The sequence below is a fragment of the Heloderma suspectum genome, chromosome 7, assembly GCF_057233095.1.
Source record: "Heloderma suspectum isolate Gila_16-S chromosome 7, 16-S_ref, whole genome shotgun sequence".
Lineage (NCBI taxonomy): Eukaryota > Metazoa > Chordata > Lepidosauria > Squamata > Helodermatidae > Heloderma > Heloderma suspectum.
The window spans coordinates 4,129,399-4,154,307 of NC_139464.1; the positions used below are offsets into that span (position 1 = coordinate 4,129,399).

The 24,909-nt window shown below is 51.6% G+C and overlaps 1 protein-coding gene across 4 annotated transcripts in view; it reads right to left on the bottom strand.

The window, feature by feature from the left end:
• Positions 1–24,534, bottom strand: part of FLNC (filamin C) — a 92,465-nt gene extending 67,931 nt beyond the window's left edge. For all 4 annotated transcript variants that reach the window (XM_084808908.1, XM_084808907.1, XM_084808906.1 and 1 more), the window contains exon 1: positions 24,177–24,534. In XM_084808908.1, coding sequence (XP_084665034.1) covers positions 24,177–24,534 — 358 coding nt within the window. The remainder of the gene's footprint in view (positions 1–24,176) is intronic.
• Positions 24,535–24,909: the final 375 nt, after the last annotated feature.

A 24,909-nucleotide genomic window follows, 5' to 3' on the forward strand; every position in this document is an offset into this window, starting at 1 on the left:
TTGTATTTAACAGCCTCTTTGGCTCTTAAATGGTTTTCCTACACAGTGGCAGAACACACAGTTTAAATGGTTTTCCTACACAGTGGCAGAACACACAGTTCCTCCAAAGGCTAATATGACACTTCCCACCCCCCAGGAACATGCATACATACGCACGCACGCACACGCATATTCAGCAGGCTGAGCTGAGGAAGATGAGAGGGGGAAGCAGGACCATTTTTTTCCTCTTCCCTCCCTATTCCTTTTTCCTTATGTGTCATGTCTTTTTAGAATGTGAGCTGGTGGGCAAAGGCTGTCTTCTCTTACTGATTATTTGTAAGCAGGCTGAGGTGGTAAACTGACCCTAATAGTTTCCTTTAAACACAATTAAGATATTTTCTACTTCTAATAGATCTGCGTGTGCTTTCTTTTATTATGTGAGTTTTATTGTTGTATGCTGCCTTTCGGGGCTCCTGCCCTGAGAGGCAGCCAAGAAATATTTTAAATAAAGAATAAACACTCTAACCACTACGCCACGCTGTGCATGCATTTCCATGTATGCACACTCTGGTCAAGATGCATACTTCCCCGCCCCCACCCTGAGATCTAACTTCTAGAGCAGCCTTCCCGGAGCCTGGTGCCCTCTGGATGTGTTGGACTACAGTTCCTATCATCCCTGGCCAGCTGCCCATGGACAATGGGAACTGTAGTCCCAACGTATCTGGAGGGTGCTTGGCTCGGGGGAGGCATCTCTAGAGACCTTGATGCGGGAACTACAACTTCAAGTACCATAGTGCATTTGCTTTGATGCAGACAGCATCCTAAGAAGCAACCCGATTGTGGATCTCCCTCCCTGGAGAGGTTTGGTTGGTTTCCTAGCCACTAAGACCTTTTTCTTTCACTGACCTTTTTATGTGGGTTAAAACCCTGTGTGTCTGTTTTTATGCTGAATTGTTTTATCCTGCTCTTGATCTTATGGTATGGAATCGATTTCCGTGATTTGGACCGCTATGACTATGTTTTATGTATTTTATGAGCTTTTTGTTTGTTTTTCTAAGCCCCTTTGAGCTGATTTGCTAAAGAAATGTATGATCTATGTTCCTAACTAAATACAGTGAAAAATAAAATCTCCAGCAGTTTTCCAAAAGGCAAAACAAGGCACAAAAGCTAAACTAGACGCGACATGGTGAGATCCCCATTTGGGCCACGGTAGGTCTTCTCCTGTGGGGCAAACAGCGGATTTTTGAGGAGGGGTATTTAAAGCAGGCTGATTCCCACCACCACCCCACCGCTGTTGCTACCTTTTGGCGGGGGGGGGGGGACTGTCAGAGATCTGATCATGGGTGTGGTTTGGCCCTGAATGATCAGAGATGCAGATGCCAGAGGTTACGGACAGGCCCTGCTTCACAGAGACCCTTGGAGCTGGAGGAAGCCCTGCAGTTGATCTCTGCCCCACGGTTAGCCCCAGAGGTCAGGGACACCAGATGCGGCAGCGCTGTGTCAGCTCCAAAGCTCCCGTCCCAGCCCCAGGCCCTGCTTCCTCAAGAAAAAGTGGCTGAGCCCGGCACCCCCCCCCTTTGCACAGGGAAAGGGGGGCGATGAGCCATTTGATGCGATGGACATGGAAAATACGATTGGATTGCGCCCAGGGAGGAAATGGGCTACAGATGTTTGCAGCAGGCGATGCTGGAGAAGCAGGCCGATGCCCCCCCTCACGCAAAATCAGCTGCCTCTGGGGGTCTGGCAGGGTGTTGTGGTGGAAGGGAGGGGAGAGAGAAAGTGCGCCGGGGTGGGAGGTGATGGCTGCCCGGTTCCCTGCTCTTCTGGGCTTCACATCTGCAGCCAGCCGCCACCACCTCAGCAGCGCAGCCGGAGGTCAGAGCTGGGTAGCGTCCCCAAGGTGACCCACGGAGGTGGGAGTGTGGGGCTGTGAGCTCGCGCCTCCTTCATCAAACCAAGAGCAGCCCAGGAGTTCCTCTGGCCTGCAGCCTGGTGGAAGCCGAGTCCCCTGACCTGCATGCCCCTTCTCACCACGCCAGCCTTCCCCAACCCGGCAGCCTCCAGAGGGGCTGGACTACAGCTCCCATCACCCCCAGCTGTTGGCTGCTCTGTCTGGGGGTGATGGGAGTCATAGTCCAGCCCCTCTGGAGGCCGCCGGGCTCAGGAAGCCTGCACTAAACTCAGGTGGGGCTGTGTAGCTGGCTGGCTATGGATTACCCAACAGCAAAGGAAAGGCACTCTGCACTTGCTCAATGTCCTCTCCCTATTATTAGTTCATCACATATTCCAGGCCTGCCTGGACCAAACTGAGACCCAATTCCTGCGTCTGAGTTCTCTTTGCCTTCAGCATATCTTAGTAAACTGGGGTGCATTTGAAATGAGTTTGCGTGTGCAAAGACACCGTTTGGTGTCTTTTGCTGCTTCTCTGTTTTTGTTTTTGTTGTGTGCCTGCTGCAGAGTGGGACGGGCTCATGTTTCTCCTGCATTTTGCTCCCCAGCAAAGTTTTTCTCTCCTTCCTCCCACACCCCTCCCAGGACAGCTGCAAGCCCTAGTCCCAAATCCGACCTCGTTCCAGCTTTGAGAGGGGGCTAGACTTAAGCAGACTGCCCCGGGGCGGGGGGAGAAAAGGAAACAGCTGCTATTCCCCCTCTCCCCTCCCCCCCCCCCCGTGCTTCCACACACAATTAGTGCCGATGGATACAGAGGGATATGGTGTTGTGTTGCGCATCGATGGTTTGTGCAAAAGTGTGCTCTTTTTCCAACTGCGGGGGGCATCAAAACCCTTGGGAGCCACAGGGTGCATTTGAGGAGAGGGTCTGCAGAGACCCCAGCTGGCAGAGTTCTGCCTCCCCCACAGGAGGGGGCTGCACAAGTTCACCAAACCCTGTTGCCCCTTAATCCAGTTTAACCATTTTCCACACAAGAGGCCCCAGGAACAGATTCCATTTTCATGTATCTGATATATACAACACAAACACACACACACTTGCGATTTCCTTTTACGCACACGCAATGGGGCAGCTGTCCTATGTGGCTGCCACGCAGCTGTCCTGTTCCACTCCAGAGGGGGACGCATTGCCACATTTGGGTGTGCAGCCAACTGTGACACGGAGGATGCTCTCTCTTGAACAGGTTGGCATCGTCCAGCTGCATTAGAGTGGGTCTGGGGAGGGAAAGGGGGTCAGGCTGGGGTGCAGGGATTGGAGAGCGCAGAACAATTGAGTGGGACAGACACACACACAGCCCCCGGCCATCCAAGACTGAACGCAAGCAGGAGCTCCTGGTCGATGCTGTGGGGAACATCTTGGCACACCCAACGTCTGTGCACAGCTGGCCTGCCCCAGCCTGGCTCCCCAGGGTTCAGTGCTGCATTTCTAACAGCTTATTTCATGACTTGAACAACTTGGCAGGCCCCACATCATGACACCGGGGACTCGGTTGTGGGGTGTGGGGGTGGCAGCTTGCAGCCCAGCTCTTACTCCCTGAGGAAAGCCGGGGAACCTCACTGCCCACCTGCCTTGCAGGCTTCCTCCTTTTTCTTTCTCCAGGGCTTCCAGGCCTGGAACAAACTTCTTCACTTTCTCAGTTGCAACGGGAAGCCGACAGGAGGTGCAGCCAAAGGAAGGGGGCTGAAGAAACCGTGTCCAGATGAAGGGAGAAGGGGGATTCAGGGGAGGGGGAAGAGCCTCCCTCAAACCCAACGCTCTGCTAGAAGATTTAAGGGCCACTTCCCCCACGACGCGTCTCAGGGGCTCTTATGTTCTTCTGGGTACACCAGCCGTCCCCAAGCTGGTGCCCGCCAGATGTGCTGGACTGCAAAACCCTCCCCAGCCAGAACGAAAGGTGAGCAGTGTCCCACTCCCTCTGGAGAGATGAGCTCAGCTCCAGCGTGCTCAGAGGGAATACTGAACAATGTCTCCCCACAGGCACAGGTGTGGATGTGGGGGGAGTCCGGGGCCTGAGCGCGCCCTTTTGCTCACCTTCCCGCTTCCCACAGCGCTGGCTCTCTGAAAGGAGGCCAGACCTGAGGCCTGCCTGGAAGGCTCGCTTCTGAATCCCAGAATGTGCATGGACTAGCTGTGATTCGAAAACCACTCTGCACATGCTCAAAGTATTCTTGCTATATTATTCCTTGACAAATTCCAGGGCTGCATTGAAAACAGACACTGGAGCTGAGGCCTGCTAAACCTCTGCTGGGCAGCCCTGCTTCTCACAAGAGAAAGCTTGCAGAGTGGCCAGAGACAGGAAGGCAGTGTAGTGTAGCAGCTAGAGCAGCCTTCCTCAACCTGGTGCTCTCCAGTTGTGTTGGACTACAACTCCCATCACCCCCAGCCAACACACTGCTTGTAGTCCAACATGCCTGGAAGGCACCAGACTGGGGAAGGCCTGGCTAGCGTGTTGTGCTTGGACTGGGATGACCCAGGTTCAAATCCCTGCTCATCCCTAACGTTCACTGGGTGATCTCGGGTATGGTCACTATCTCACATCCTATCCTAACTCACAGGGTTGTTGTGAAGATAAAATGAGGACCCTGAGCTCCTTGGAGGAAGAGTGCAGGATAATAAACCAGATGGACATGCTGCCAAGGACACAGCTCTGAGATGTGGGTTTCTTGCAAGTGGGAAATTCAGAGGACCAGCCCTCCCCCTCCTCCTCTACCAATCTGTGCACGCACGCACACACGCGCGCGCCACATGCACACACACAGAACCCCCCCGCCCGCCCGCCCGCCTGCCCGCCTCATAGCTGAGAACTGAGGTCAACCAGCTGCAACTGTGAACGAAAGGTGAGCCATGCCTCAGTCCCTCTGGAGAGATGAGCTCAGCTGCAACTGTGAGTGCGCGTGTGAGCTCACAGACACAGCCTATGGGCACAGAAGTCTTTTCCCGAGCCCCTCCTCACCAAAAAAAATCCATATCTCTTGCCACAACTCCCAAGGGGAAGCTTTGCCCGAATGGCGTCCCCGCTGGCGCAGGGGTGGTCCCCTATTCACTTGGGAAAGGATGAAGGGGACCGACAGGGAACTGCTGGGGGAAAGAAAGAAGGGGAGGGGGCTGTTGCTGGGGCAACGGAGCAGGGATACAGAGCATCCTGTCCATGGGTCCTGTGACGTAGAGTGACAAAGCATCTGTAATGTGAGCTCTTGTGCTCCGTTGGCCTGCTGGATTAATCAAAGCTCTTCTTCTGTTTTGCACTAAATCTAGGCATGCTGAGGATTATTCGTCCTGCAAATACATCCTCTTTTCCAGGCCAGGAAAACACATCCCCCTCTCCCATCTCATGCGAATGCAACAGGCAGGGGTTTATACGGAACCCCTGCCCAAGACATCTTGCCGTTCTCATATAGACACGCGTTTTCTTTTTCTCCTTCCAAATTCCTTGGATGGGTTCGTCATCCAAATCTGCCCTGAAACGTCACATTAGAGGATGCCACTGCCAACACAGCTCAACTGCTAGCCTCCATTAATTCATTTTAAAGCATGGGTGAGCAACCTCTGTGGGCATAATCTGGCCTGTGTAGGTCACTCAGGTGGCTTCTGAAGACTTGTGTTGCCTCCCCAGGCCCCGCCCACTCCCCTCTCCAACCCCCACCTGCACCTTAGAGGAGATCAGGAGCTTTGGGAGGAGGCGGGGGAGAGAATCTGCATATTATCTCTGATCTGTGGTTGGAGATTACACAGGGATTCCCCTGTGTGCCACTCCCCTTCCTAATGGTGGCAAGCAGAGGAATCCCTTTGTTATCTCCAATCACAGATCGGAGATAACAAGGGCACTGGGGGAGCAACAGGTGCGCACTTATCCAGTGCTTGCGGGAGCTCCTGCAAGTGCCGGACGAGTGGGCTTCACTTATTCTTGGCCTTCCCCACACAAGGAAGGCAAAGGACAAACAAAGCCAGGCTGCCCAGCTACGCATGCCCTGCATCCTGTCGAGTGAGAGAGCGCACAGGGCAGATGAAGCAGCTGTGCTGCTCATGGGCCTTCTTGAAGGGGAGATGCCCCGTGCACAGCAAAGCCAGTTCCCAGCAGAGATGCCGGGAGGATAATTTTTTCTATGTGCCTGTGGGGAGCAAATTATGTCATGGGGGTGGCCATGCTCCTTTGACATCATTCTGCGCACAGAGAGCTGGATGGGGTGGTCACCTGGCCTCTCACCCAATTTTGGTTGCCCAGCCCTGTTTTAAAGGAACATTTCCTCCTATATGTGCCTGCTGAGACCCTGTGGTCATCTTTGGACAGCCTGCTTCGGGTGCTCCCACCATAGGAAGCTAGGCAGGTTGCTACAGGAGAAAGGGCCTTCTCAGCAGTGGCACCCTGTTTATGAAACATCCTCCCGAAGGGGGCTTGCCTGGCACCTACATTGTCATCTTTTTGGTGCCGGGCAAAAGCCTTTCTTTTCTCCCAGGCGTTTTACAGTTCAGGGTTTTTTTTTAGTTTTTATGGCTGCATTTATATATTTTATATGTATTCCTTTGCTGTTTGTTGTTTTGTACTGTATTTTATTCTTTTAGCTTTTATGGTTTTATATTCTACTGTATTCTTTTAGTTTTTGGAATCCAACAGGAGAATGTTTGTTATTGGGCAGATTAAAAATATAACAAATAAATAAATGTCTGCTTATTACCTAGCCGGACTCTTTCTTAGCCAAGTTCTTGAAGGGATGGGGGGAAATAAAAGTATCTAACAAAAATATAAGTAGCAGTCGGTGCAATGGCAACACTAAAAATCCAAGGCAAGATCTGACTAATAATGCCAGCTAAGAGAGACTAAGGCTGCAATCCTATGCATGTTTAGACAGAAATAAGTCCTACATGCTGGGAGTCATAGAACTTATTTCTGTCTAAGCATGCATAGGATTGCACCCTTAGGCCCCATTCTTCCTGCAGTGGTAAATCCGTTCCTGGCCTGTACCACTTGAAATGCCAGGTTGGCAGGGGGTGAGGGGGCCCTCACATGGCAGAATGCTCCACCATCCAAATCAGTTCTCTGCACAGAGAAGGTTAGCATGTCAGGGTGGATGCTGGGCCGGCTCCCATCATTGGCACCCCGAAAGATACTGTCATCTCAAGTGACAACATTGGGGGCGGGGGGGCATTACATTTGCCAGGTCTCCAGGTTCTACCCAAAGTTTCAGGGCTTTAGGCTCCTTCGCAGGGTCTCCTGGAGAAGAAGCAAAATCTCAGGATAGGGCAGCCGCTGATGAATCACCAAAAAAGAGGAAATGCATCACTAAAAAAAGGATAAATAAATAAATAAATAACACAACACAACACAAATTTGTATCAAATGTGCATATCCTAATATAGGTATAGATGCACATTTAGAAATAATTATTATAATCTAAACAGAGATGCCGGAAATCTCACCCTAGTGTGGAAGACTCTGGCCACATGACCTGTGTGCCTGCCTGCTCCGTTTGCTGTCCAGGTGGCCATTGCGGATGGACCACAAATCTTGCGGCTCTTTATCTTTAAAACTGAACTGGAGAGGACAGCCCTCTGGCAGACCTTCAGACAGAGGACTATCCCCTGTAAAGCGGGACACTGGGCCACCCCAGGCCTGCCGGGGAGGCAGGCTGGGCTTGAGAGTTTTTCTCCTTTGCTTTGTGTCCCTCCGAATCTACCTGTGGGACCCCAGGCACAATCAGATTCCAGCCTCTGCCCCATCAGGAGCCACCAGGCCCCGCCCCACCAACCAGGCTCCACCCCCTGGACTGCGAGGCACCGCCCCTGAGCACCACTCAAGCTCTGCCCCCTCCCAGGTCTAGAAGGAGATCTGGCAACCTGGGGCATGGCTGCTGGGGGGTGGGGTGGGGTGGGATGCCTGGGGCCAGACCTGGCTCAGCGGCTTCTATGGCCAGCCAGGTTTCCAGAAACGCCCTGCCTGGGGCCTGCTCCGCTCCAGCTTTGGGAAGAAGGCGGCGAAAGGCCCAGAATGGCCTGTGCAGCTGCTCCCGGCAGCTGCCTCTGCAAGCGGAGAGCGGCCTTGCCCAGCTGGGGCCAAAGACAGTCGGATCAGTCCGGGAATGTCTGACTCCCCTTCCCACACTCGGCAGGCCTCCTCTCACCTGCCCAGCACCTGCCCAGCTCAAGGGCAGGATACCCCAAACACTGCCCCCGTCCCCCAGCCCTGCCGTTCCGGTACCAGCATCGCTCTGAAGAGCATTCTTTGCGTGCGTGGGAGCCTGCGCTGCCACGATTCCTGCTGGGCAGGTTGAGGAAGATCCCAAAGTGCAGCCCCAAATGGTTGGGCCCCCCGAGCTCTTCCAGCTGGGTGGCCGTGGGCCTACGGAGGACGGTCTCCTGCCTAAAGGGCTGCCCGGTCCAGCAGAGGCTGATGGCCCGAGGTCAGTGGGGCGGTGAATCTGCTCCGGGTTTCAGTCAGAACTCGAAAGGAGCCCTCCGAGGTGCTTTCACTTTGCTCCTCGGAGAGCTCCCTCAGAGTTCTGGCTGGTTCTGGCTGAAACCCGGAGAGGATTCACCGCCCCACTGACCTCGGAGCCCCCGGCCTCCACCAGCCCAGTCTAAAGATAAAGAGCCCTAAGAAGGGACAACAGGCAGGGGACTGGGAGTGGCCCATCACCAGGATGATGGGAGTTGTATTCCACCACATCTGGTGGGTGCCAGCTTGGGGAAGGTGATACAATGACTTTTCCTCCCCAGATCTTTCTGCCTTTTTTTGTTAAAGAAGCACTTTGGAATGAAATAAGGTGCTGAACAAACTTTTAATTGCACAAATATGCAAGGGCTACAGAGGGCAGGGGGAAGGGGACACGGAGTCCAGTTTTTAGGTACATTCATAGGCAGCCTGAATCTCCTTCCCTGTCCACTTTCCAAAGATTTTTCCCTTTCCCACGCTTGCACAACCATCTTCCAGGGTCTGCTGTCCCCAGCGGAACTCTTCTGTCATTCAACATTTGATACTCATCCTCCTATGTTCCAAAATAGCAGCCTCACCTTCTTTGCAAGAGTATCAGGGGGTTGCTTCCTGTTCTAGCTGTGCGCCCAGAACCCCCCACAAATAGAGCCAGAAACACTGGCTGAGTGTGTTTTGTCCAGTCAAGCCTAATGGATTCCCCCCACCGCCCCCAACTTCTGGCTACCGACCAAAAATTAGGTCAGTAAAGCAGGGATTTAAAAGAGAAGGCTAGTTTCCTTCCATTTTTCTCGGGTTGGTTGGTTTTGCTCACATGTGCTTCTCATTCCAGAGCCCATAAACACTGAGGCACTTCACTTTGGTAGGACTACTGCTCCATTCTTTCAGTTCTGCATATGCTTGAAGATTGGAGCATGTGCAGTACACTACCAAACTAATGGGTGTTGTTACCGGCACCAGCCAGTCAGTGCTGAGCATAGCCAACTCCTGCTGCAAACTGACAGCCCCATTCACTACCCAGTCCCTGAGCTTTAATCTTTATCAGAAGCATGCCGATGGGTCTAGAACCATTTTTCATCATGCAGTGCAAGGTTGCCCTGAGCATGAATACAAAACATTAACGCCACCACCCAAATGCCAGTCCGTGTGTCTGTGTGGCATTGCCTGCTGGCCAGCAGTGAGATTTGCCTAAGCTTCACCACTAACCCTTTTTAACGCTACCCCAGGTGCCAGAAGTTTCTAAACCAGAGCCTAGCAGTCCTACTCAAGAGCCAATGTGCACTGTGCATTGCACTCGCTTTGAATGAGAGTTGACAAATAGGCCCTATCTATGCAAGCACAATGTGGTTGCGGTGGAGCCTCTGTTGCCCAACTCTGTGCTAGGTGCTGTACAGAGCCCAGAAAAGATACAGCCCCTTCCTACAGAGCATACAGTCTACTTTAGAACAGGGAGGCGGACAAGCAGGACTGGGGATGGTAGCGTTAAAGATGGTAGACTGGGGATGGTAGCATGAAGGGACGGCTAAGCAGGGTTGGTCCAAGGCACTTGGCCACCCCAGACCTCTCATTGCACAATCCAGGAGGTGCACACACACCAGCACCCCGTGTATCACTTCAGAGGTTAAGTACGTAATCAGAGCCATGTTGGATGAAACCAAAGGCTTCTCCAGTTCAGCATGCTGTTTGCACAGTGGCCAGCCTGATGCACATGAGTGCAGTAGCGCCCCTCTGCTAATGTTTCTCAGCAATTGGTATATAGAGGCACGCCACCTCTGATACGGAAGGTATCCCGGGAGTGCACTTCACTGATCACACACTTTCCCCTTTTTGCCTCTCATAACACTGCCTGCTCTAGTGACTGGCAGCTTAACTTGCTTCGGCACTGCAGTTGGGCCTTGGAAAAGAAAATGAGGCGAGGGAGGCAGCTGAAAGAACAGGCAGGGAAAGCTATAAGACCCAAGACCCGGTGATGGAAGTGGAAGCAAAATTAACCCACTGGAGATTGGCTTGCATGGAACAGAGGGAGGAAGAAAGGGTGTGAGGCTTAGTAAGGGCAGTGGACCAGGCAGGCAAAGTGCTCATTTGCTCTGTGCTTCTTGCCTAGCACAGTAAAGCACATCCAGCTCTTCATACTGCTGCTGGGAACAGAGAATATCTGAGCCGTGGTGGCTCTCCACCAGATTTTACCAGTCAGTCTCCTGGGGAGATGGCATAGAATTGGGTGGACAAATGATGAGATCCAGCTCTAGTGTAAAGGGAGTCCAGGGAGGAGCCTCCGAGGGATTCATAGGTTTATTTCGCAGGGGGTGAAGGTAATTTTCTCTTATGATGACACCAGCATTTTTACACTGGGAAGTCTTCATGCGAAATAGGCACATGCACACACAGAACGCATTAAACAAAACAAAACAGGAGCCACTTCACAAGTTACAAGGAGTCACAGGAAAATGTACGCACAAGTGACAACCCATCCTTCTCCCTTTTTCTTAGTTATAATGTGTCATGTGCGCATCATCCCTGAAGATAAAATATGCACGTTTCAAATGCATGTGGAAGTTGTGCATATCTCTGCCTGGCATTACACACACACACACACACACACACACACTGATGTTAGTCCAGAAATGCAAAAAGTAAAAATACAAGTCATGGTCATGCGTTCATGTTCTCCTCTATCTTGTGGCAAGTGAGCCACCCTGAAAGGGTGGTGCTCCAGAGAAGCCATGCGCACTGATGTGCTTGAATGTGAACAAATTAGAAGTTGTCACATCAGACAGAAGGCAAATCTTCTAGGGTTTTCTGTGACCTGGCTATTTCTCATTTATGGGCGAGGGGAAGCTTCTTTCACACAAATCCCCCCCTCCCGAAAGGAGTTGGTAAAGTCAAACCTGAGAACTTTACAGTCTCAAAAATAAACATATATGAGCCTGTTCATAGCAGGGGGCAGAGATTTAAAAGTTGAGTCTCAGTTAACTTTATCCCTGGATGCTCCCATTGTCTTCATATCACACCCAATCATGTTTAGTGTGTAGAAAAACATGGGTCAGCGATTTTTTATCTTGTAGGCCCAAACCAGCGCCGAAGCAGAGGCTGTGCAACTGAAAGCTATGTGCCTCATGCATCCTGACAACAACTCTGCCCTCTTTCTGACTCCATTCAGACCCCACTACATTTTGCTTATGTGCTCAGATCCCCTCCACTCCAATATTACTTTTGCATCGTATCAGAGTTCACAAACTTTCAAGTCACACACAATTAAGAAAAAAAGTTAAACAGCTAATTCTTAGGCTGAAAAGAGCGAGACAACGTTTTATGCATGAAAAGTGGCTGACAATGAATAAAAATGTATGTATGCGTGGGAAACAAATACCCTGAGAAGTCGCCATTTTACCCTAGCTTCCTTAAAGTATTGCTCTGTGTAACTCCCAAACTTGCATGCTCTGATGCAGGATTTGGCTGTGAGGGAAACGCAATGCAACCCATGTCATATCAGTTCTGGGTCTAGATCTTCTCCACCCACACAGTATCGAAGCAGACCAGAAGGCTTCCGTCACTCTTGTATGGATCCCAGGTTAAGCGAGGAGGGGCTGTTGCTGTAGGTTTTCCAGCTCTCTCCGTCCCACAGTCCCAGTTAGCTCTCCACACCTGTCCAGGCCACCATTCCATAGACACAAGGATGGATGGAGCTTCGGTCAACAGCTGAGGGCAAGACGTGGAGGATAGGAAATTCCTTGGATTCCAGGCCGCTGGCTAGAGGCACCTTCTCCTCCAGCTCAAATCTGGGGTTTCTGGAAAATGCCAGCGCCACCCCGCCCGTGGCCAGCTGCACAGTTAGAGAGCAGCGGTCCTCCTGAGCCTGAAAGACACCCAGCCCCAAGCCAAGGACACTCCCGGCAACAAAGAGCCCACAAGGGAAACTGCTGCCACTGGGCATGAGCGCTGTGGCATCCAGAGAGACTCCAATGATTCAACCTTGCTGATTTCAGATGGGCTGGGGTGGGGGGGATTCATCTTGCATGTGTGGAGAGGTGCCTTTCGAGATCTTCCTCCTTATTACCCTCTTGGCCCGTGAGATGGAGCCAACCTGCTCTGTAAGAATGATGCAAGGTACCTTCCAGGACATGGGTGCACACACTTTTTGGACCCAAGGGCCACATCGGGTGTTTGGGGGGGGAGCAAACGTGTGTGCCTGTGTCCATACACACATGCACACACAACTCTCATTCAACATATGATGCACTCACACACAGCCCCCCAGGGCAAAAAGAACAAGGGGCAGGGGAGAAAAAAGCCCTAGGAACAGACTCTGTGGCCCCTGCCAGAGAAACGCCATTACTAGAACATCCTGGGAAGCAGGCAGGAGCCTTCAAGCTTCCTAGAATGCTCCAGGGATGGAGGAACAAGGCTTCTACGGCAGGAGCCAAAGAGTCCTCTCCTGGAGCATTTCTCTTTTTCTTTTTCCTAAGGCTCTGGGGGCTGCCAGACAGGGCTTGGGGCCCCCATGGGCCCTCAGGCCACACTTTTTGCACTTCTGTTCTAGAAGACGTTATTTTGAAAAGATGGATTTCCAGCCTGGAATCTCTGCCCCTCCTTCCCTGATCTGTGGGGGAAAGAGTGTCACTCTCATTGAGCAGAGCAATGCTCTCTGCAAATGCACAGAAACACTCTTATTAGAGCCCATGTCTCGAGGCCAGTTCCGCACTTCCTGAGCAAAACCCAGCTCTAATCTAAACACATTCTTAATCAAATCTGAGCTCCAGGAGCAGCAGATACCTTGGCAGCAGGTGTAGCATGCTTGCTAAGGGCATGCGCTGTGTGACTGGGGATGAAATAATAACACTTATTATTTATTTATTTTTATTTATTTATTGCATTTATACCCTGCCTTTTTTCCTCTTGCAAGGAACCCAAGGCGGCTTACATTATCCTCCTCCTTTCCCTTTTATCCTCACAACAACAACCCTGCGAGGTGGGTTGGGCTGAGAGTGTGTGACTGGCCCAGACTCACCTAGTAAGCTTCCATGGCCGAGTGGGGACTAGAACCCGGAACTCCCAGCTCCTAGTCCAACACTCTTGCCACTACACCACACTTTGATAGTGATGTAACACTTTGCAGTGTTCAGATGTCTCAATGACCTTTGCAATGACCCTGTAAAGTAGACCAGTACTGTCCTTCTCATAGGGCAGACGGATGGGGCTGGGGCTTTAATGGGGGAGGGGACCCATCACTCAGTGGTAGAGCACATATTTTGCATGCACACAGTCTCAGGTTCAATTTGTGGCAACTCTAATCAAGAGGATCTTCACTCGCAGGGCTCCGAAGGCCCTCTCTCTGCCGGGGCACTAGAGAGGCACTTCCGCTTAGAGCAGACAACTTTGGGCAAGGTGGAGCAAAGCGGTGGCGGCTGGTGGCTCTGATGTCAGTGGACCAGTGAATCTGTTCTGGGTTTCAGTCAGAACTCTAAAAGAGCTTCGCACCTTGGAGAGCTCCCTTACAGTTCTGACTGGTTCTGACTGAAACCCAGAGTGGAATCACAGTCCCACTGACCATGGAGCCACCAGCCTCCACTGGAGCCAAGGTCTCACTCCGTCTAAGAGAGCTTTGTGACTGCATTTGTATGGGGTGGGCTGGGGAAAGTAGCTTGCCTGTGGCCACTCAGCGTGGTTCCCACAGAGGCCACACCTGCACCAGGGACTTCTTGCTTCATAGGTCAGTCTCATGGCCTCCAGGATGCTAGACATCCCGCCACAATTCCCACAGGGCTGGAAGAAGAATCTATTACCAAAGATAGACAATGAAACACAAAAGACTGTGCTGGAGAGCCGTGGCATCTCTGGAATCTCTTGGAGGAAACCTGGTCCCTCCTTCTATATATACCCCCAGCTAGTGCCGAAATGCCAGATGCTTCTTAGAGAAGGGGGTGAGGGTCTTCACACAAATATACACTCACAAGGGCAGGTCGTGGAAGCGGGCTTCTTGGGAGGGGGCTGTCCCTTAGCCTGTCTGTCCAGGGTGATGGGCAGGAGGGCATTTGAGCTACAAACTGCAGAAGAAGGCATCTTGTCCCCCAGCCAAGGGGAGAGAGGCTGGGGGTGCCTTTCGATTTGGGCTTCCTCCTTAGAAATCGATGGAGGAACCCAGCTTGTCCCTGCAAACCTGACTCTGCTGCTGACACCTCCAGAACTTGTGGACCGGCAGGGCTGTTCTTATGTTCGAGTCCAGCCTTCCCCACCCTGGCGCCCTCCAGATGTGCTGGACTGCAACTCCCATCATTCCCAGCCAGCATGGCCAACAATGGAGGTTGCAGTCCAACACATCTGGAGGGCGCCAGGTTGGTTCTGATCTAATCTACATGATGTTCGAAAATGGAGAGGTCGATCACAGACTTCTCATCCAGATATGTTCCCCCTTAAATCCCAGGGTAGAGGGAGCTTAGGTGTTCATGGAAAAACAGGTGAATGGATGCTAGGAAGGTTAAGAAAAACCCACAAGGGAGGGTGGAGCCTTAGGGAGAGCCTTGAAGGAGGAGAGGCCCAAACCTTCATGGACGCCTGGCTCCGTACTTCCCCTTAGCATCCTTAGGTGCCACAGTTAGAACAGTTCTAATGCAAGGGGTACATAGAAAGATCTGCCTGAACAGCCCCCTGTACCCCGAATGGTGGCACAGAAGAGAGAAATGCTAGAACCCACTGGGGTCACCCCATGAAGCTCATTCGTGGGAGATTCAGGACAGATCAAAGGAAGGACTACACCACCCATTTGGATGGCCTTAAAAGGGGGTTAGATAGATTCCTGGAGAAGGCTATCAACGGCTACTAGCCTTGATGGCTACGTGCGACCTCCAGTACCAGAGGCAGTGAGCCTATGTCCACCAGTTGCTGGGGAACATGGGCGGGAGGGTGCTGTTGCACTCGTGCCCTGCTCGTGGGTTCCTGGTCGACAGCTGGTTGGCCACTGTGTGACCGGAATGCTGGACGAGAGGGACCCCTGGCCTGACCCAGCAGGGCTCTCCTCATGCTCTTTTGTTCTTATTTGGCCCAGTGCAGCTTCTCCCTGGTTGCTGTGGCACCATCAGAAAAAGCTGCATCTGATAAAAGAACTTTGCTTCCAGCTGAACTCTGAAAGGCCCAGAAGCCGCTTAAGGACTGAGTCCAGGCAACCTGACACATGGAGCGCTGGGAAAGGTGAGTCAGAAGTATCCTAAATTAATTGATTACTTCAGCCAGTGATGCTGAATGTCAGGCCAGTGGGACAAATCCAGACCACCTGGGTTTTCAGTCTGGCCCTCCCTGGGTCCCCAGATAGCCACGCCCCTTCCTCTGGCCCCACCCCTTCTCCTGCCTGACAATCATTTATTGATAGTTTTGGCTTTTGCACTGTTTCCCCCCCCATTGTAAATGGTGGAAATGCCTCTCCTAAGGCTTCCTTACTGGCAGGAAGAGCTTTACGGTGCGATCCTATGCGTGATTAGGCAGAAAAACGTCCTACGACTCCAGGCATTCCCCAGCCTGCCAGGAGTTCTTCCTGCCTAAGCATGCATAGGACTGTGCCCTTGATCAAAAATATGCTGGTAGTTCGGCCCTATCCCTTTGGCCTGACCCACCACAGGAATGCGGCCCCTGAGAGCTCCTCTGAAATGGAATCCAGCCTGGTGGCTGCCAGAGGTTCCACACAGCTGACTTAAATAATACAGGCTGCTTTCACCTCCAAGCAAGTGGTGTAGGCTGTCCACATGTTCCTAAAACGGGCACACCGCGTGTCTAGGGTGGCCACTTACTCATTGCATCGCCAAAAGGGAGGACAAAAGAGGGCACCAATCTGCGTAACAGTTGCATATGCTAATGTGAATGTACAGATGCAAATACTGAAATAATAACTGCAATTTAAATAGAAATACAATGCATCTCACCACAGTGGGGGCGACTGACCAGGTAACCTGTGTTCCTGGTCAGTCTGCTGACTGTAGGTGGGCAAAGTCAAGGTCCCGGCCTGGTCTTCCTTCTTAGGGTACCCTCCTTATAGTACTCACCCTGGCGGGTTTGTTCTCCGCACACCACGAAGCATTCACCAGAAGGAGTGGGCATGTGCAGCTGACTCCAACTCATCTCTACCAAAGTGCCTATTGTAACTGCATGACAGGCAGAAATTCAGCAGGTGATGCTTTCCCCATTGCTGCCTCTGCATGTTGGGGAAGCTTCACCTGCTGCTCCTAGAGCCAGTAAAGGCACAAGGGCCATGCCCGGGGGGTGGGGGGGAGCTGGTGACTGGAACCTCCACCCCTCCCACGTTGCACACAGTCAGAATCCGAGACCTGCATGTGGGTAAATAAAGGCCATAGCAGGCAGAAGGGCGCCTTCGCCACTACATAACTGTGTGTGTGCGGAGGGCGGGGGGTGTTTGGTATGGGAAAGCAGGTGTTGTGGCAATTCTGCCCCTCTTTCCATGTATCAAATGGGGAACTGCTGAAGTGGCCTGCACTGCACTCCCCCTCTTTCCTTCTCTCCAACACTCTAACCTCACCACCACCAGCAGCCCAGCCCACCCCTGCCCAAATTAGCTCCAGACTGTCTGCCTTTGCGATTCCAGCTGCCAGGCTGTTGAACATCTGTGCTCAGAAAGCCTTCCCCACTCCTCATCACTCCAGACCGCCCTTTCCCCAGAATGAGCTCACCTCACTTATTGGTGTGGGGGGGCAGTATTTCAGAGAAGAGCAAGTTCAGGCTTAGAAAGCACCATGGAGGCATTTGGGGCATACCCCCCCGCCCCCACCTTGCCAGCCCCAGCTTCACAGCTTGCTCGCCAAAGCCTTTTCATGTTCTGGATAAGGGGAGAAAAGTCCCAGCTCCCAACACTGCCTGCCCCCCACCCCCCAGCTTTTGCCAAACAGGGAACAGAGACAGGCAGAGGAACAGCTGCTTGGAATCAGCTCCCAAATGCAGTCACTGCTTCCTTGGATATGATATTATCAGGGGCCTGGGTAGGAGAGAACTGGGGGGGGGGCGCACTCAGAACTATGTTTGCACACCCAGCAGCATTTTGCACTGCAGAAGGTGATGGCTGCAAAGGTGAGGGGCAGCCTAGACAAGACAGTCAAGGCATCGATTTTGTCCGACTGTCCAGGAAGAAAAAGGAAGAGGTGACTGATACCAAGGGCAGAACCAATGGGCCGCACTCCCCACACAAGAGCCACTGCTGATGAGAGGGGTGTGCCCCCCCCCCCAGGGGATAGGATATTTTGTAGGGTGGCTGCTTAAGTATCAGCCCAAAATGAGGAAATGCATCACCAAAAGAAAGAAAGAAGACAGCGATTTGCATGAAATGTGCATGTGCTGATTTACATGCATGGATACCAATTTAGAAATAATGACTATAATTGAAAGAGAAATACCATGCATCTCACTGTAGTGGGGAAGACTGTGGCCTGCATCTCTGCCTGCTGTCTGCTGCCCAGGTGCTCACTAACTGGGGATGGGCAACAGTTCTGATTATTCTTTCTCTTGGAACTGGAACTGGACAGGGCAGCCCTTCAGATAGAGGCCCATAAAAGAGGGCACATGGCCACACCAACTGTGGTTGGGCTGATTTTAAGCTGGAACAAATTAGGGGGAAGGAGAGTATAATTTTCAAGCAGGTTCTGGTCATTTAGAAACATCAAAAGTTGCCTTATACCTGGGTCCATCTAGCCCAGTATTGTTGACACTGACTGGCAGCAGCGGCTCTCCAGGGTTTCAGGCAGGATTCTGTCCTAGCCATACCTGGAGAGGCTGGGGATCGAATCTGGGAACTTCTGCATGCAGAGCAGGTGCTCAGCTACCAGCGAGCTACAACCCTCCTCCAAACACCTTGCATTTGCTTGGAAAAACCTTTTTGCAGGAATGCTCAGGCGGCATGCAACGGGGCTAAGAAAGCGAGCTCCAAACCAGGAAGCTCCTGATCCAAATTAACTTCTGACATGAACTCACTCAGTAGCCATAGGCAAGCCACTGTGCTCTCAGCCTCAGTCTCTCCTGCTGACAATATGGGGATAATAATCCTGGCCTGCTTTACATGGCCGTTTAGAAGGTTGTTGAAATACTGTCTGTGGAAATGCAGCAAACGCTCAGCATTCAAGCATTCAGAGGCACATCCTCCAACTAATCTTTTTCAAGCTGCCTCCCACTCATGGATGGTGATGGCCTTATGGGAGGATCTATCTCTGATGTTTAAATTTTTTTAGCAGCCATGGGGGAGGGGTTGAATTGGAGGAGGGTCATGACACTGGATGAGGGGGTGCTAATGTTTCCCCCCTACACTATACTGTCAATTAAAATGACTCCCCTCCCCCCAAAAAAGCTATTTGCCCCAGAGGAGAAAACATACAAGTATCATACAGGTACCTGTATATTTTCAGCCATGGGACAAAAAAGAAGCTGGGCGGGGGTTAAACTGGAAAAAATATCACTGGGTGAGGAAGACTTAGTACCCAGGAGATGAGCTTCTAATGGCACAATCCTATGCACATTTAGACAGACAAAAGCCCTACAACTCCCAGCATTCCTTAGCTGGGGAATGCTGGGAGTTGTAGGACTTTTGTCTGTCGAAACATGCATAGGATTGTGCCCTAAAGCTGCTATAAATTAAAAAAAAAATACAGGAGATGTCTTTGGCTTGGAAGGCTTTGAGGAACAACAAGGTATACAAATACCTTGAATCAGTGTTCTCAAAGCATCCAACAAAGCTTAATTCCTTCTACAGCAAGATTTGAAAACATTTGAAACACAAAAGACTTCTCATAAAACATTTCCCAGCTTTCCAGGGCGCATGTCATTCCGTTTTGGTGCAAGGTCACTTTCCCTTGGAAGAAACAGGATGTATTTGAGAATATCTATTTAGTTACAAATCTGTCCCCGGGAAGTAACAGTTTAGCAAAACAGCAGGCGGTCCAAGCCATTCTGGACTCTAACCTCTCTTTCCTTCATCAAGCACAGCCAATTAAAAATCTACTCCCTCCTTTCCACAGCCAGTCCTACACCTGTTGCTGTGACTTCCGCATCAACTGCACGATGCCAGTGATCGGGGCCATGAAAAGGCCATTTAGGGCACAGTGCTATGCATGTTTAGACAGAGGGAAGTCCCACAATGCCCAGCATTCCCCAGCCGCTATGCTGGGAGTTGTAGGCCTTCCTTCTGTCTAAACATGCATAGGATTACGCCCTTAATCAGTGTGAATTGCTCCTAATAATCAATGGGTCCCAACCTGAAGGCGCTTGAGGGAAAGGATGGATCCCCTGAAGCACCAATGGGAAATGTCTTCTCCCTTCTGTGAAGAGCTGTTAACAGTCACTTTTGCCCCAAATCAAAGGTTTCACCCCTCTCCCAGGCTCAAATCCAGGGCCACTTCCCGGTCACGTTGGCTTGGCACTGGAGTGGCCACCAGCAACGCGAAAGGAGCCCGCCCAGGCCTGGCGTGGGGGGCCCAAGTGCCAGCCACCCAGACACACTGCATTAGTTGGTTGTTGACCATTGCGCCAGCTGTACTGTGCCGCCATGCGCCACACCTTAATTGGCTGAAGCGGAAGGAGAAATTCCCACGCTCAGCTGGGGGAGGGGAGGGGGTCTGTGGCACTCTATCAAGGCTGGCACCACACAAATGCTTTCCCCCTTTACTTGCGTGGTACGCAGGCACAGTGGACCCTTGGCCTGGGATCGCGGCAGGGGTCAGAGGTCTGAGCCTCGACCGGGCAGAAAGGCCTTTGAGTGCCCCTGCCCTGTCTCTGCTTGCCCCTTCCTCCAAGGAAGGATAACAATAACCATTCTTGCTGTCAAATGTGCAGCTGGAGATATCCTCCGCACCACTGCCACCCTGCTGCTGGCTCAAGTCCGTCCCATTCTGCACAGTCCAAGACGTTTCCTTTCAAAGGAAGAGAGGAGTTCTGGCCAGCCCTCAGGCAAGGCAGACTGCAAGAGGCAGGGGGAACACTGGGTGGATGGGTTATGGTTTTGTCAGTGTGCACGCGCGTGCAGCGTGCACATACGCCTGAAACCACTCCATTTTCCAAGCCAGAAATACTTCCATGAGGAGAAGAGCATAGGATCTGTACGGAGATCATCTCACCTGACAATCACACTTGCGTGTGCCCCGCTAAATGTACCCGTGTCGTGCACGGGCTGGGAAGCTGCAGCCAATCACGGTTTCCCAGCACGTTGGTGTACAAGGGAATGTACACTGCTGTGCTTTCTGCATTCATCCTTATGTGTCTCTTTTTGCTGTCACAGTACAGAGATTGCTGAATTCACCATTCTGGAAATATCAGCTGCCTTTGCGATTGCATATATTGGCTTGTTTTTAAGTTACCAGCCCTCATGGTTGCAGGAAAGAGGTATTTAAACATGCAGACAGTGCCTAAGGCAATAGAGAAACTGGGGTGGGTGGAGGGGGAAGCAGAGTGAGGTCAATGGGTGGAGTTTCAGTGTTTTGCAGAACTCCTTGTCACCAAACCCCACCCCACAACTAGAGAAGATGCCAAGCCAAATAAACTATGAAGAAGGACCAAATGCGTGCACAAACTTCATTATTCTTTGTATTATTTATTCAGGCTGCTGAATTTGGCTGGTTTTGGCACAGAATAATGCCTCTCCTATTCCTTCCTTCTTGCTTCTTTCGCTACACACCTTTTCGTTTCCTCCCACTGTTGTCTTCTCCCAACCTAAATTCAGGTTGGAAGCTCTTTGGGGCAGGGAACTGCCCTTGGCCTATTTATTTTTATAATTCTATAAAGCACCATTGAATCTTGAGCCTAGGAAGGCTCATAGGGACAACATCAAAGAATTGCCGTGCTGGCCCAAGATGCACTTTGTGTAAAACACATCACGCTTGCAGGCTGCTGCAATAAAAGTCAGCAAGGAGAAATTCCCAAACTCCGTAGGCCCAGTCCAGCTGGCAGTACAGGCGACTGGCTGCCTCGGGCAGCAAAATTTCAAGATATGCTGAGCTAATTATTAAAAGGGGGGACACAATTCCTCACCCTGATCCTTGAGACAATGGGGGATTTCCCCAACTGCAACCCCTTTACCTCTCTCCATTCACTCACAGAGCCAGGAAGGAAAGGGGCTAAAAAACACCAAGGAACTGATGCATGCTGGCTGGGAATTCTGGGTGCAGTTCAAGACATCTTGAGGGCACCAGTCTGGGCAAGCCTGTGCTAGGGGTACAGTAGCCAAGAAGGTGCAAAGTCAGCTTTTGGTCAGGGCAGTAAAATAGCCTGAGGCGGCCCCAGAGTCCCAAGTCAACCCCTGTGCCTTCCACAATAGCAAGTTCTTGTGGTGCCTTGAAGAGTAACAGGTTTCTTTGGGTGGAAAAGGACATCGCACACACGATTACAGACCTTCTTGCACTGTGGGGGTGTTCACACAAAGCGCTGAGCCACACTCAGTGGCTGAGTGTGGGTTGTTTTGAGCCGTGGGTTGTTTGTTGAACCGCGGGTTAGCATGTTGTCTGACCATAGCACGTTTTCCTCAGTGTGGGTTGGCATGTTGTCTGAATGCAGCCAGGATGGCTTGTTAAGCACCCTGAACAACCCAACAACAAACCATGGTTTCTCAAGGTGGCTTGTTCAAGAAAATAAGCCACATTTGCATGGTTAACAAGCCACCCTGGCTGTATTCAGACAACACACTAACCCAAGGTTCAACAAACAACCCACGGTTCAAAACAACCCACATTCAACCACTGAGTGTGAGTTAGCGTGTTGTGTGAACAGCCCCAGTGTTACTATCCCCATTTGCAGACAAGGGGCTGCGGGACGTGACCATGGCTTGCCTAAGACTTCGAAAGTTTCTGCCACAAGAAATTAAAAGCAAGGGTAGCCATGTTGTCCATAAGACAGTCGTTAAGGTAGCACAAGAGACTCCATGTCATCTGCTTCATTCAAACCTACACTTGATCCTACCCTCTTGCCTTGTGACCCTTTGCAACATTGCCGCCTTTTGCCTGGGCCTCCGTCCTCTCCCATTTTCTTGCAACTGCATCTAACAGCTGATGGTCGCCAAAGTGGTCTGCCAGGACAGAAGCAAAAAACCTCAAGGCACCCCAGTCTGACCCAGACTTTTTAGGGGCTCCCTGACTGATAGAGAAGATGTCTTGATTTCAGGACATTTCTCTTCCACACAGAGAAAGATTCCAAAGTGCTCTACAAGATCCCCAGATTTTCCAACAAGACAACCATCTCCAATCAAAATTCACCGTTGAGTAATACCGTTATTAGGACTAACCAAAATGTCACAGCAAAGTGAGCAAACTTTCAACTTCCTCCAGAATTCTTCATCAGGCTGGATGTTAAGCAAAATAGGGAAGGCGGGGAAAGAACTGGTTCCTTGCCCCCCTAGTTTCCCACAAGATCCAGCTGCTGAAGATCTATGGAGAACTTAAAAGCTCACTCACTGTTTTGTAACATTTTTGGTCGGTCCTAATAAAGGTATTGTCCCATTGTGATCCCCCCCCCCCAATGGACCAACAGAGTGCTCTTTCCTTTTGTGCATCCCCTTTTGTGTCCACAAATCATAGCTTTCTTTTAAAACACAAACTGCTGTCTCTCACACTGATTTCCTCTTTCCATTGTCCTTCCGGTTCATGCCCCTCATATGAAGAGTTCTTCCATCCCACATTGCAATATCCAGGGGAGTTGAGAGTTATAAGAAACACACTGCCTTGTACATGTAGGGTTATTGATCACCTCACATACACAGCCACAACAAACTTGCAAAGTAGACTAGTCCTATTATCGCCCCACTGCAGATGGGGCAGGGGTGAAGTTGCAGTGACTTGGCTAAGATTGTCTGAGGCTTTTAGGAGTGATTTCTAGCTGAGAGCTCCGACTCTAAGTAACTACACCACACCAGCTCTCTGCCACCTGTCCTATGAGAATAACAGCAGCCTACCTCACAGAGTTGTTGTGAACAGAAAGTGCTATACCAATTATCAGCAGTAGTTACAGTATTTACTCTGTGGCTGGCTGGGGAACACTGGGAGTTGCAGGACTTCTTTTCTGTCTAAACATGCATAGGATTGTGCTCTGAATCACTGTAGGGTGTGGTGTGTAGTCAATATATTTAATCTTACATGGTCAAGAGGACTTCTCCATAACCCAGTGAATTTGCATCCCATCTGAAGCTGGTCCAAGAAAATATAACCTGACGCTCTAGCTCTCTGTGGGGCCGGGCTGGGCGGGGCAATCAAGTAACAGCTGCTTCATATACACAACCATATAATACATTTCAGCCATGACTAAGAAGCGTTCTGTGTAACCCGGGAAGCTGGCATGCCATCCATCAGAGGTTAGTCCAAGAAAAGCCGCCATTCGTCCTGTTTCGTAGGTAAACGTTCGGAGCCAACCTGACAGCCGAATCTCTGAAGCGACCCACCACCACCACCCTTACTACGTGCTGCTAATTGTACTCCTTGTCAAGTGTTGCTATTATTGAGACCAAAAGTTCTGTGTAACCCAGGAAGCTCACGTGAATTCGATCAGAAGACAGTATCCCATCCCATGACACTGGCAGATTCTGTCGATCTTAGCCTCTGGGACCAAACGCGGCCGCAAATGCCCCCCGCCCGGCCAGGTCTCTTTTCGCCCCGATACACGCACGAGACCGGCCTGCGGCTCACGCCGGCTCCTCTCGGCTGTGCAGCCTCGGCCCCTCCCCGGCCCCTTCCCCAGCCCTCGCCGGGCAGGGGAGAGGCCCGGGGGCCGGGGAACCAGGGCTGACCGCCGGGGCGTCCCTGCGTCCGGCCACCGCTGGCTCCGGGCCCCCTCCTCCCGCCTCCCGCGGCGCCCCCAGACTCACCGATGGAGACCAGCTTGATGTGCTCCCTGTCCAGGAACTCCAGCGCCACGGAGACGTTCTCCAGCTTCATCTGCCTGAAGTTGGGGCGCGCGTGGTACTTTCGGTACATCTTCTTCTGGCTCAGCACCTCCAGGAGGCAGATCAGCTTCAGGCCGTCGCTCAGGTCCTTCTGCAGGTCCCCGATGCGCTTGCTCATGCATTTCAGGTGCTCGTTGCACCAGCGGGTGAAGGTGTTCTGCTGGATCTTCTTCCAGGGCGCGTCCTCGGCCAAGTCCTTCTCGGTGGCGGGCATCTCTTCTTGCTCCTCGCCCTGGTAATAGGTCTGGGGGGCCTGGTCGTAGTAGCTGTTGCTGTTCATGTTGGGGCGACGACGAATAAGACTTCCGGAGGAGGCTGGAAAGTTGCTGCCTGTGGCGGAGGAGGCGCGCGGAATTGACTGGGAACGCGAAGCCCGGCGGGCGCGTGCAGGGAACCAGCCCTTGCTTGGGGCGAGGTGCAATCGACTAGCAAAGGGTGAAATTGACCAGCCCTGGCTGGACAGAGGCGGAGTGGGGGGAAGAAGCCCACCTAAATAAATCTCTTTTGCTTCCCAAGGTCTTCACAGTTTTCTGCCCAGAATCCAAAGGCAATTCGCCCCCAAACAGAACAGAATAAAAATATTATCCAGAAATCAGAGAAGCAGAGAGCGGGCCCGACTGGAAGCTGTAGAGGGGAAGAAAAGTTAACATCCACA